At 42.1% G+C, this 13,603-nt stretch overlaps 1 protein-coding gene across 2 annotated transcripts in view; it reads right to left on the reverse strand.

The window, feature by feature from the left end:
- The window catches only part of LOC145361448 (dihydropyrimidinase-related protein 2), a 45,145-nt gene extending 34,162 nt beyond the window's left edge, over positions 1 to 10,983 (reverse strand). For both annotated transcript variants that reach the window (XM_080217266.1, XM_080217265.1), the window contains exons 1-4: positions 10,765 to 10,983; positions 9,764 to 9,852; positions 9,466 to 9,650; positions 4,304 to 4,468 (exon numbers count right to left, since the gene is read on the reverse strand). In XM_080217266.1, coding sequence (XP_080073392.1) covers positions 4,304 to 4,468; positions 9,466 to 9,650; positions 9,764 to 9,852; positions 10,765 to 10,803 — 478 coding nt within the window. In that variant the 5' untranslated portion in view covers positions 10,804 to 10,983. The remainder of the gene's footprint in view (positions 1 to 4,303; positions 4,469 to 9,465; positions 9,651 to 9,763; positions 9,853 to 10,764) is intronic.
- Positions 10,984 to 13,603: the final 2,620 nt, after the last annotated feature.

The raw sequence follows: 13,603 nt of genomic DNA on the forward strand, positions 1-13,603 counted from the left end.
CCATTCGCCTTCCTGACCACCTGCTGCACCTGCAAGCTGGGTTTTTGCAACTCATGCACAAGGACCCCGAGGTCCCTCTGCACCATCGCCTGCTGCAGTTTTTCGCCCCGTAAGTAATAATCCTTCCTACCATTATTCCTACCAAAGTGGACCACCTCGCACTTGCCAACATTAAATTCCATTTGCCATTTCCTGGCCCATTCGCCCAGCCTAACTAGATCCTTCTGTAGACTCTCCACACCCTCCGCACAATTTGCCGTTCCACCAATCTTGGTGTCATCAGCAAATTTCGACACCCTACACTCGGTTCCCTCCTCCAGATCATCTATATAAATGGTAAATAGCTGAGGCCCCAGCACCGACCCCTGGGGCACTCCACTAGTCACCATCCGCCAATCCGAATAGCACCCATTGACCCCCACTCTCTGCCTCCTATTTGACAACCAATCCTCTATCCACGCTAACACCCTACCCCCAACTCCATGTCCCCTGACCTGCAATAACCTCTTGTGAGGTACCTTGTCAAACACCAGGTTAAAGTCCAATGGGTTTGTTTTGAATCACGAGTTTTCGGGGCTCTGAAAGGTCCTGGTTCCAAGCAAGCCTGTCGGACTTTAACTTGATGTTGAGAGACTTCTTACTGTGTCCGTCGCAGTCCAACACCAGCATCTCCACATCATGGATACAAGACAAAGGGGATGGTAGTGACAGTGTTAAAAGATATCAGACAGATGCCGATTGTGGCAGGAAGGTCAGATAAAAGAATTTATTAACAGCAGAACAAGGGTTGACATTCTGTGAAATGGAAACACAAGCACAAGTTACAAACTGGCCCTATGGGGAAAGGGATTTGGAAAAAATATATAAAAATGAACAACAGAATTCATGGTCTGAAGTTCTTTTTATTAATTTACGGGATGTAGGTGTTACTGACTAGATTAACATCTTGTGCCCATTTCTAGTTGCATGAGATGATAAGCTGCCTTCTTGAACCATGATGTGGGTATGCCAGCGTTGGACTGGTGTAAACACAGTAAACACACTGTGATCAGTGCTCCTTCCACTCACATTGTCAGCCACTTCAGGTCTTGAACAGCAGGTTAGGTGTAAGGATTCGCATTCTAATCAGTAATCTCTAAACTGTCTGTGCTTTATATGCTCTGTCTGAGGCCAGAACTCTCCATTCACCTGACGAAGAGGGAAACCTCGAAAGCTTGTGAGTCTATTATCAAATAAATCGTTTGGACTAAAACCTGGTGTTGTCAGACTTTTTACCCTTCTTGAACCATTGCAGTCTCTGAGGTGTAGGTACGCCCACACTGCTGATAGGGAGGTAGCTCCAGGATTTTGACCCAGTGACAGTGAAGGAACAGCGATATATTTCCAAGTCAGGATGGTGAGAGTGACTTGCAAGGAAACCTCCAGATGGTGATGTTCCCAGGTGCCTGCTGCTCTTGTCCTTCCAGATGGTAGTGGTCATGGATTTGGAAAGTGCCACCTAAGGAATCCTGGTAAGTTCCTACAGTGCATCTTCTAAATGGTGCACTTTGCTGCCACTGTTTGTCAGTGGTGGAGGCAGTGAACATTTGTGGAAGGGATAGCAATCAAACTCCATTCTGGATGATGTCCAGCTTCTCGAGTGTCGTTGGAGCTACGCCAAGCAAGTGGAGAGTATACCATTACACTCCTGACTTGCAAATGGTAGACAAATTTTGGGGAGTCATGAGGTGTGTTTCTCGCTGCAGGATTCCTGACCTGCTTGTGGCCATGGTATTTACGTGGCGAGACCAATTCAGTTTCTAGTCAATGGTAACCCCTCTGGGTGCTGAGGGAATTCAATGATGGCAATGCCATTTAATGTCAAAGATTGATGGTTAAATCCTCTCTTGTTTGAGAAGGTCTTTGTGTGGCACTTGTGTGCTGCAAATACTACTTGCTACTTGTCAGCCAAGCCTGGATGTTGCCCAGGTCTTGCTGCATTTGGACATGGAATACTTCAATACGTGAGGGGTCACAAATGGTGCTGAACATTGTGTCTTCATCTGCAAACCTCCCCATTTCTAATCTTAAAATGGAAAGGTGGTCATTGATGAAGCAGCTGAAGATGGTTGGGCCCAGGACATTACCCTGATAATCTCCTGAAGTGATGTCCTGGAGCTAAGATGATTGACCTCCAATCATCACAACCATTTTCCTTTATGCCAGCTATGACTCCAGCCTGTGGAGGATTTTCCCGATTCCAGCTTCTTGAGTTTTGCGAGGGCTTCTTGATATCATCCTCAGTCAGATGCTGTCTTGATGTCAAAGACAGATCTTGATCAATTGGGCCAGTGGACTAAAGAATAGCAGATGGAGTTTAATTTAGATAAATGTGAGGTGACGCATTTTGATAGACTGAACCAGGGCAGGACTTACTCAGTTAATGGTTGGGCATTAGGGGGAGTTAAAGAACAAAGAAATCTTGGGTACCCGTTCACAGCTCCTTGAAAGTGGAGCCATAGGTGAACAGAGGGTGAAGGAAGCATTCGGCATGCTTGATTTCATTGGTCAGAACACTGAATACAGGAGTTGGGATATCTTGTTGAAGTTGTACAAGGCATTGGTAAGGCCACACTTGGAGTACTGTGTACAATTCTGGTCACCCTATTATAGAAAGGGTATTATTAAACTAGAAGGAGTGCAGAAAAGATTTACTAGGATGCTACCGGGACTTGATGGTTTGAGTTATCAGGAGAGGCTGGATAGACTAATCTGCATCTCTGGAGTGTAGAAGGCTGAGGAGTGATCTTATAGAGGTCTATAAAATAATGAGAGGCATAGATCAGCAAGACAGTCAATATCTTTTCCCAAAGGTAGGGGAGTCTAAAACTAGAGGGCACAGGTTTAAGGTGAGAGGGGAGATACACAAAAGTGTCCAGAGGGGCAATTTTTTCACACAGAGGGTGGTGAGTGTCTGGAACAAACTGGCAGAGGTAGTCGTAAACGTGGGTACAATTTTGTCTTTTAAAAAATGTTTAGACAGTTACATGGATATAGAAAGATATGGGTCAAATGCAGAAAATTGGGATTAGCTTCGGGGTTTTAAAAAAAGGGGCGGATAGACAAGTTGGGCCGAAGGGCCTGTTTCCATGCTGTAACCCTCTGACTCTATGACAAATACTTCACTCTGGAGTTCACTTCTTTGTCCAGGTTTGAACCAAGGCTGTAATGGGGATACGCACTGAGTGACCTTGGTGGAACTCAAGTTTATCATCTATGAATGGGTTATTACTGATTTAGTGCCCACTTGATAGCACTATTAATGACTCCTTCCATCACTTTGAAAGTCGACTGGTGGGGCAGCAATTGGCCAGATTGGATTTGTTCTGTTTCTTGCGTAAAAGGAATACCTGGGTAATTTTCCACATTGCCATGTAGCTGTAGTGGAACAGCTTGGCTAGGAGAGTGCCAAGTTCTGGAGCACATCTAATTATTACTGCTGGAATAACCTTTTCAGTACCCAGTTGCTGGATTCAATGCTAGTTCCAGAAGGCTGTGCACTGCTGAATCATAAAATAAGATGCTGTTCCTCCAGTTTGTATTAGGTTTTACTGCAACAGGTCCAGGACAGAAACGTGAGCGTGATAACAAGATGGTGAACGGGCAAGCAACAGGAAGATCAGGATCATGCTTGTGGACTGGGCGAAGGGGTTCCGCAAAACAGTCACCCATCTGTATTTAATTTCTTCATTGTTGAGAAAATCCTATTGTGAACAGTGACTGCAGTAGATAAAAGTGAAAGAAGTGCAAGTGAATCGCTGTTTCACCTGCTATGGGGTCTTAGACAGTGAGAAGGGGGGGAGGAGGTAACATAACAGCCATTACAGCCCCTGTGATTGCATGCAAAGGTGCTGTGGGGAAACAACAAGGAACTTAGAGCGAATGGGGGGTGGGGGCAACAATCCCTGCAGAATGTTGACCCCGGGGGGGGGGGGGGGGGGAAGAGGATGAGGGATAGATGTGTTTGGTGGTGGCATCATTTAGTCGTTTGTGGAAATGGCAGGGGATGAACCTTTGAATGCTGAGGCTGGAAGGGGAAGCAGGGAATGGGGTGAGGGCAGAAGTGCAGGAATGGGTAAGACACAGCTGAGGGGAAATCTCAGGAAAAAGGAAGATATTTCCGAAGCGCCCTTTCGGAAGGCAGTATCATCAATGTGATGGAGGCCGAGAAGCAGGGAGCATGAAATGGAGTTACAAATCTGTTTTGTACCGATTGTTAAGCAAGATTTGAGACGCTTATTACTGTTTCGTAATATGACCTTACCATGTTCCTTCACAAGGAAATCCATCTCTTCTTGAAGGCCTTTATACCACTCTGTGATATCAACATGTAGCGAGTAGTCGCAACAAGACTTGTTATCTGCCCATTCTCTCCACTGTTCAAAAGCAGTGATCAAACTGATTCCAGGTTCAGCCAGCACATGGTCAACTGAAATAAACATTGTAAAAATTATAAAATTATCTGGATAGAGAATGGGATTCTACACATTTGTTCCAGAATTACAAGAATCTATTCTTGGTGCAGAGTCTCACTCGATGCAAGTGCAAAACAGAGAGCTGGTGCAGAGGTTAACATGGCCTGCCCACACCACAGATGGAGTATTTGCAGGTTTGTGATGAGAGGGCAAAGATTAGATGGCAGACTATTTCGGAAAAAACAGAATCTTTGGCCTAATTAATGCATAACTATGTTATTTCAATTACAGTACTTTCCACACTTCCACAGAATAAACAAACATTTGCATTGAAACAGTGTATGTAAGGATGTAAATCAAGTGCCTTAAGTGTAGATGCATGAAGTTCAATCAGCTGTTCAATGCTAGAATGTAATCAACTACCTAATAATCTGCATGGTTTTAGTGTGCAGCAATTGAACTGTAAAAAACATCATGAGAATAAAGGTTGTATTTATAAACCTGGACTGTATCTGACAACACCATTTTGAATCGAGTAACACTACTGGTGTTTACAAGCCAACAAGCCACATAAAATCACATTGATTTAATCTTCTTTCTACACTCCACCAATAACAACACTGAAACTTCATAAAGGAAACTGTGCATTGCTTCCTTTGTTCAATCTGTCTGCCTTGTATGACAAAAGTAACATAGTAAGAAGTCTGACAACACCAGGTTTAAGTCCAAGCGATTTACTTGATAGTAAACTCACAAGCTTTCAGGGTTTGCCTCTTCGTCAGGTGAATGGAATGTTCTGGCCTCAGACAGAGCATATAACAGCACAGACAGTTTACAGATTACTGATTAGAATGCGAGTCTTTACACCTAACCTGCTATTTAAGTCTTAAACTGGTCAACAATGTGAGTGGAAAGAGCATTAAGCCCAGGTTAAAGAGATGTGTATTGTCTCCAGACAGTACAGTTAAGTGAGGTTTTGCAAACCCAGGCAAGTCATGGGGGTTACAGATAGTGCGATATGAACCCAAGATCCCTGTTGAGACTATCCTCATGTGTGCGGAACTTGGCTATCAGTCTCTGCTCAGTGACTCTGCGCTGTCGTGTGTCGTGAAGGCTGCTTTGGAGAATGTTTACCCGAAGGTCAGAGGCTGAATACCCGTGACCACTGAAGTGTTCGCCAACAGGGAGGGAACAGTCTTGCCTGGTGATCGTCGAGCGATGTTCATTCGTCCGTTGTCGTAGCGTTTGCATGGTCTCCCCAATGTACCGTGCTTCGGGACCGTGTAATCTGTAAACTGTGTGCTGTTATATGCTCTGTCTGAGGCCAGAACTCTCCACTCACCTGACGAAGGGGCAAACCCTGAAAGCTTGCAAGTTTACTATCAGATAAATCGGTTGGACTTAAACCTGATGTTGTCAGACTTCTTACTGTGTTTACCCCAGTCCAACACTGGCATATCCACATCAAAAGTAACGTAGTCAAGAAGAGTACGCAGAAATGAGATCTGGTTTAACTATTTTTGTTAAGATAATTTACCTGCATATATCCTCTCCTACATTTGCTCTGCTGCACATTAATTTCTGCTTTGAATTATGTTACCTGGGTGATGGGTCAGTGACACTGCACTGCACACCACTGAAGTTACAGAACAGGAAAGGAGGATTGGGAAAATGAGAAACTTGTGATTATGTATTGGCAGATGTTGTGAGTTTTGCCAACAAGCAGTGAGCTGTACACATCAGGAAGATCCCCCAATCACCAGACTATGCTACGTCGCCTTTCTGTTTGGATGGTGGCAGGGGTACTCCAATTAACCTCTGCAGTGGGATTATGCATTTTAAAAAAAAGCTCAGCTTCTATCTGCAACTCTTGATCAGTGGCCAGCAGCCCCTAAGGGGAAGAGTGCTTGGCAGAATGCATTCTGCAACGGTACCGCTTGTTGGCACTGTCAATACAATAAATAAAAGCAACATTAACGGTCATTAAGTAGGGAACAGCATCCCAGAAAAGGGATTACCACCATTTGACAGAGAACGGGGGGGAGGGGAGAAAAATCAACAAGAAAAAGCTATTCACTGATTTGAATAAGATTGTGGAAGATCGTGCAATTTTTGAATTGACAAATATACTTTTTGCACAACTGGCCCACTCGGAGCTGCTGACTGGCCACCAAAAATATTCAGAAGCAGTACTCTTCTCGTTTGTAATACCCCCCCTCTGGACATGGATTGAAGGCTTGATCTGCAGTGTATGCCAAGCTGACAAACCTTAAATAAGGACAACGATAGAAGGATGCAAGAGCCTTTAATGTTGTCAGTCAAGAGGCAAGTTTGGGGAATGCAGTGTCCCTCTGCAGGTCAGGAGAGCTCAGGCATTGGGCAAGACTAAGATTCAATTCAACAGTGACAACCTCACAGGTAAACAAATTATTTACATAGAATGAAGAAGCAGAGGACTTCAACACAGCTTGGTCCATAAAAGCATGAAGGAAAAAAGTTAAGTCCAAAATGAAACAACTGTTCTAAAAAAAAAGCCTTCTTTTTGAAGGCATGCGTGCATCAGAATGATCTGAGAAACAAAGAAAGGGGATGGTGGGGGAACTGAGCTAAAGCAAAGGTCTGTTTTTGGGAGAAGTGCAGGTTAACATGGCAAGTAATTCCAAATTCAGCACTTCATTCAGATCTAAAGGGTGGGGCCCCGCGGAATACTTCAACAAACCATTCCATACAAACATTTCTTTTTAACCAACACCAAATTTGCATCAAAAGAAAGCTGTTCAGTAAACACAAGAGCTCTGGTGTGTTGACACAGTGATCAAGCTTTTGGAAGGCATACCTCTTCTAGCTTCAATTATGGGATTGGGCAATGCCAATGCATAAATACCGCAAGTAACTGCTGCCTCAAGGTGTTTGGTCAATGACTGCATCACATCACTCATCGCTAAAATTCAACATTTAAAAACATGTTTTTTGCCAATTTTTTTCCTTCTCTCCTGAGGACTCTGATTTCTAATGTGGCTCCATTCTAAGGGCATAGACATTAATCTTATTTTCACATGGCCCTAAACAACAAGTTTGGACACACCATCTGACCGTGGGCTGCAGCAAATCAAAGTCCAAACTTGTCCTCATTCAATGTCCTTGCACATACTTTTCACCATGGGTCATTGGTGAACCATAAAGAATAAGGGATCCCATGCAATTTTTATCCTTTTCCTTCATTTTGGTAGTTCTCATCTCCAAACTGGTGGCAAGGCTTGATCAACTCTGTATCGGCCAAGGATCAAAATAGCACATTTCCTCACTGTTGAGCCCAGTTGACAGAAGGATTTGCCTCAATTAATTTCAGTATCCAACTGCAGCCTGTGAATAAGGGCCTGCAGTCAACTGCATAGTTGAAACTTCCAATTCCATGTCTTCCTCTGAAAAACAGCTAGAAGTACTATATTTAAAGAGTGATTTTTTTTTATCTTGGTGAAACTTATTATTTCCTGCCATGCTGCATACAGCCCTTCAGAACAGCACTGCTTCATTCAGCTGACAGGAGGTATGAAACAAGCACTCCTGCCAAGGGATGTGGCACTTTCCACCACATGGGGCTACATCTTGACACTCAGTCATTTGCTGGCACAGCCTGGCTGATCAGAGCAGATGGTATCCAAAAGTACGATGGCCCAGGAGTTAAACTCAGGGTCCTGAATGGGAGTTCAAATTGGGCAGAAAGAGCCTGGGGTCTGCTGCATCAATTCCAATCCAGCAAAATGGATTTAAATTCCTCTAGATCCCATGAGTTTCGGCACAACTTTTACAACAATTATCAAAGCGCTTTGCGGTTTCTGACAACAAATGCAAATTACATTTGATACCTGTTTATTTTCAGCTTCAATTCCATTGTGTGCAATGATAGAAATTTGGTATCTTCCATTAGTGCCACATAATAAAACTATCCATTCACTTCTTAATGGTTTGTCGGCTAAATTGACCAAGCCACAAAATCTAGGAAATTTCCCACTCAACTGCTGATCTATACCAAGTGACTACATCTCAGTTAGATATAACTACTGATTTCAATATGTATGCAATTTTGATAGTCTTACCTCAGGAATGATTTACTTATCTCAGAGGCAGGCTAATCAAGCTTCTTCAGACTGAGTTTTGAAGTGGGGGGATTATTCTCTAAGGAGAGACCAAATGGACTAGCCCTATTTGTCTGAGAGTTAAGGAAAAATGAGACTGAGCTCATTGAAACCGTTAAGATTCTTCAGGACTTCAGCACGTAGATACTGATGGGATATTTGCCCTGCTGGCGAGTTCAGAACAATGAATCACTCTCTTCAACTAATGAAGGTCAGCAATTTAGGACTGAAATGAAGAGAAACTTCTTCACTCCAAGGGTTGTGAATAGTTAGAATTCTCTCCCCATGCTAAGTCAGTGAGTACATTCAAGACATAGATCAATATTTTTTCACTGCAAAGGGAGCTGATATGCAGACAATGGAGGAAGGTGTAGGTGAGATAGGATCACAGGGAGTTTACAAGGGCTTACTCCTGCACCTCTTTCTAATGCTGTTATCCCAAATAAAGACACAGAAAAAACCCAAGATTGTCAAGGTCCTGGTTGCCCTTCAATATGCGTTGGCGTTAGGAATGAGATTGGGTTTAACTGTGCTAGCCCCCTTCTCATTCCCAGCAGTTACTTAGCCAGCTTGCACTCATTCTCTGCATGTGAGTACAATACCATCTGACTCCTCCCGTTCATGTGTAAATAATATCAAACATTATACAATACACATTACGGGATGCTGCAGATCCATACATGTACGTTACAACATCCTAGTCTTTCTGCTCTGCAATACCCACGTATAAATCATTAGATCCATTATTTCCCTTTCCAACCTTCTTGCCAATCAATTTACTTCTGTTCTTTCAAACTTTTTTTGCGATGAAAACAGTTCATGTACAAAATATTATGAAAGTTAAGTCACAAACTGAATGAAAAACTGAATCTTACAGATCATCGTCGTGCCCCCAGCCAAAGCTGCTTTTGTTCCCTGGGAGAAATCATCAGCTGCTGTCATCCCTTTGACGGGCATCTGCAGACGGGTGTGGACATCGATTCCCCCAGGAATAACCATCCGTCCGTGGGCATCAGCAACTTTAACCCCACCAGGCACGATCAGATTTTCACCAATTTGCCTATGCAGATGACAAGCAAGTTAGTATTCATTTTTATTTAAATAAAGGATTTATTTATTGATTTTTTTCTCTGAACACACGACACAAGGCTAAGCTGAATAAAGCCATCTTACTTGATCAGACCATCTTCTACATAAATATCAGCAAAAAAAGACTGATCATCATTCACGATTTTTCCACCTTTTACCAGCATACGTTCACTCTGAAAGAGATTTTGTAAAGATCCATTAATTTAGAAGCTCAAAGCTTCAGCATTTTCCAGTGTGCCAGATCAGCTCATCGAACAAGCAAACAAAATTTTGGAGCATCACGTAATCAGAAATAAAATTAGATAAAATACATTTAATATAAAAATGCAATCTTACTACATGTTAACACAAATATTAACAATGAGATTTATGTATTCGATCAGTTTGTCTTGTGTTGTTAATTTTAGGCTAGGTTATATTATTCCTTTTTTAGCTTCATACATTTAGGTCATTATCTGGATGGGTTTGGCAAATAAAAATCGACAATTTACTCCACCCTGAATATTCCAGACCATTATATTTACAAGACACACAGAACTGTCCAAGGTTGATTCTGACTTAACTTGAAATTACACAAATTAATTCCATTTTTAAAATATTTTTAAATAATTCAAGTCGCTATTATTAAATTGGTCGCACTCAACACCTTCTTTGTTGGAATGCGGTTGGGGACAAATGGATGAATAGTGATATTAATTGCACAATAGGTGGTATTTTGCAAAATGTTTTCATTTCTTGTCTTGGAGTAAAGCGTTCCTTTTTTTGAACTGACTTTCCTTTTTACCGAATTATTTCTAAATCAAATTGTATAAACAATCATCAGAGACGGGGAGGGGGCGGGGAAAGACAGACAGAGGGAGAAATCTGCCCTGATTCACACACCGCCATTATCTCCTCCTAATGCTACACAGTCGCTGTCCTTGGTCCCACACAGATAAAAACTGCGCAAATTATGCAGCCAGCCTTCTTAAACGAGGTCTGCAATGAGCACCGTTCATGTCAGGCACCAGGACCTTGGTATTTCTATCCCAAAATTACAAAATCAATCCGACATTGCCTTTTACAAACAGCCCCTGAATCCTTACCGTGATGCGGGGGATATTTTTCTTGCCCTGGTAAGACATGCCTGTGATTATCAATCGGAATCGAACAAACGATAAAACGCAGAATGCAAAAGCTGCAGCTTACAGAGCGGTTACAATTTTTTTCTTGAATAATCTATTTCTTTTCTGCCTCTTGCAGCCTCCCCCCGTTATGCCAGACCGTCCCCAGTTGGGAGAGACTCCAGCAATAACACAATTAGACCAGGCATGCGCCTCGCCGCACCCAACATGAAGGTAAGTCCAACCCCCCTGCCGTCCCCATTGGTTTCTGTCAACTGATCTGTGACAAGACCTTCTCCTGGCCTTGTGTTTCAATGATTTGAAACAGTTTGATGCCACATTGCAAAAACTAAGTTCACTAAAAAGGATGGAGCCACCACAACATCAGCTTTGTCCCAGGGTGACTTGTTTCATTTATTTTTGTTCACTGGTTTTTTTTGTTGCAAATCCAATCTCAAAACAAAGGGTGAAAATCTGCAGTAAAGTGGAGAGCAGTCTCACACACCTTTCAACTTGGCTCTTTGTATTTTACTGCACTCAGACAATCCTTTCCCATTATTTTAAGTGTTTGCCATTCCATTTCAAAGGGACATTCACAGCCAAGGATTCCAACCCTCATTTGCCGAAAGGCGCACTCCAGGTTAAATGGAGAAGCGGGGCTGGAACTCTTTGGGAGGAAGACAGTTCTCAAGAACTTCATGACTGAGATTAATGACAAATACGCCGAATGGACCGCCAATTTGTGAGATTTGTCTTTGTTGTATGTGCCATTTAACATGTGATTTATAGTTTATAACAGATCAGTCTGTAGAATTAAGGTTTAACTTCCATTGATTCTGGGTGTTAGAATATAAAAGTGCTTACCCAAGTGTATACTTTGTTAGACACCTGCAAAGTAAAACATGCATTTGGTTGAAACCATAGAATCTTGTGGCTCAATTCTTCAAGTCAACCACTGATTTTGGGTTACTTTTGAAAAAAGTTATTGGTCTCAACTGAAATCATAACAGATATCAGGAGTTCCCTTCAATTGACTATCAATATTTGGGTCATCAGATTAGTTTGAGTGCTTCATAATCTATCTGCATGTTACACATCTGGGGAGGACAAGAATTGGGCTTAGTTTTGATGCTCATTCTCTCACCCCACCCTTGCTAAGAGTGAAACACTATCTGTTTAATGTCAAGGTTAATACAAGTATTTGGTTGAGGTAGAAAGAGGTTTGTCAACACCAACCGAAACATAAATCTACAGTAGAGGAAGGAAACTCAGTTAGAGGACAGGAGGTTGGGGTGGGGTAAGGGATGTGGAAAGGAGGCTTTAGCAAACAGGGAAATAAGGATGTCTTTGATATTATTGAGCTCATCAAAAGTAATCAACCAAAAACTCTTCTATTCAGCCGCTATTTATTATCCTACATCAGCAAACTACAGATCAGTTAGCCGAACATCGGTCATTGGAAAAATGAAGGAATCTGTTATTCAGGAGGATATAGCAAGGAACTAGGATAATCTAAAGAGCAAAGAAAATTACAGCACAGGAACAGGCCCTTCGGCCCTCCAAATCTGCACTGATCGTGCTGCGTGACTGAACTAAAACCCCCAAATCTTCCGGGAACCATATCCCTCTATTCCCATCCTATTGATGTATTTGTCAAGATGTTTCTTAAAAATCACTATCATATCTGCTTCCACTACCTCCACCGGCAGTGAGTTCCAGGCATCCACCACCCTCTGGTAATGTGGCAACCAGAATTGAACACTATATTCCAAGTACGGCAAAAGGCATACAACATAGTTTTGTGAAAAGAAATTGTGTTTGACTACCTGACTTACTGGAGTTCTTTGAGTAAGTAAGAAGCAACGTGAACAAAGGGGAACCTGTTGATATGCTGTCCTTAGATTTTCAGAACGCATTTGACAAGGTGCCACATCAAGGATGACAACACAAAATAGGAGCTTAGTGTAGGGGTTAGCATAGATTTAGATGGATAGAGAACTAGCTAGCTAAAAGGAAACAGAGTTGACATAAATGGGTCATTTTTGGGTTGGCAGAATGTACAGTAGAATGCCATAGGGATCAGTATGGGATCTCAATTATTTACAATCTACATTCATGACTTGGATAAAAGAATAGAATGGATGGTTGCTAAATTTGTGGATAACTCAACAGCATGTTGGTGGGTGCAAAGGGATAGAGTATGTGAGTGGGCAAAAATTGAGAACTTTGCAATATAGAAGGATCTGAATCACAAAACATTAGTATGCAGATACCACAAATGATTAGGAAGACAAATGTAATTTTGGTGTTTATTGCGATGAGAATGGAATACAGAAGTTTTAATCCAATTTACCAGGCTTTGCTAAGACCACATCGAGAGCAATTTGTCTAGTTTTGGTCTCCTTATAGATGCTTTTGAAGTTCAGAGAAGATTCATCTGACTGATCACTGGGATGAAATCGCTGTGTTATCAGGAATATTTGGACAGATTTGGCCTGTATCCACTGGAGTCTGGAAGAATGAGTGGTGATGTTTTTGAAATCTAGATCCTGGGAAGATTTCACAGGGTGGAAGCTTAAAGGATGTTTCCCCTTGTAGGGAAGGATGGAATTGAGGGATACAGTTTAAAAGTAAGTGGTCTCCCATTTGAAATGAAAATGAGAATGCTTTTCTCTGAGAGTTTGAGTCTATAAATTCTGTTTGCCAGAGGGTTGTAGAGTCACTGAATACCTGATGACTGTGTTAAATAACACTCTTAATTAACAAGGGAATTGAGGGTATGGGGGTAGACAGTAAAGTAAAAGCCATAATCAGATTAGCC

The sequence above is a fragment of the Carcharhinus amblyrhynchos genome, chromosome 34, assembly GCF_965287045.1.
Source record: "Carcharhinus amblyrhynchos chromosome 34, sCarAmb.v2.hapA, whole genome shotgun sequence".
Lineage (NCBI taxonomy): Eukaryota > Metazoa > Chordata > Chondrichthyes > Carcharhiniformes > Carcharhinidae > Carcharhinus > Carcharhinus amblyrhynchos.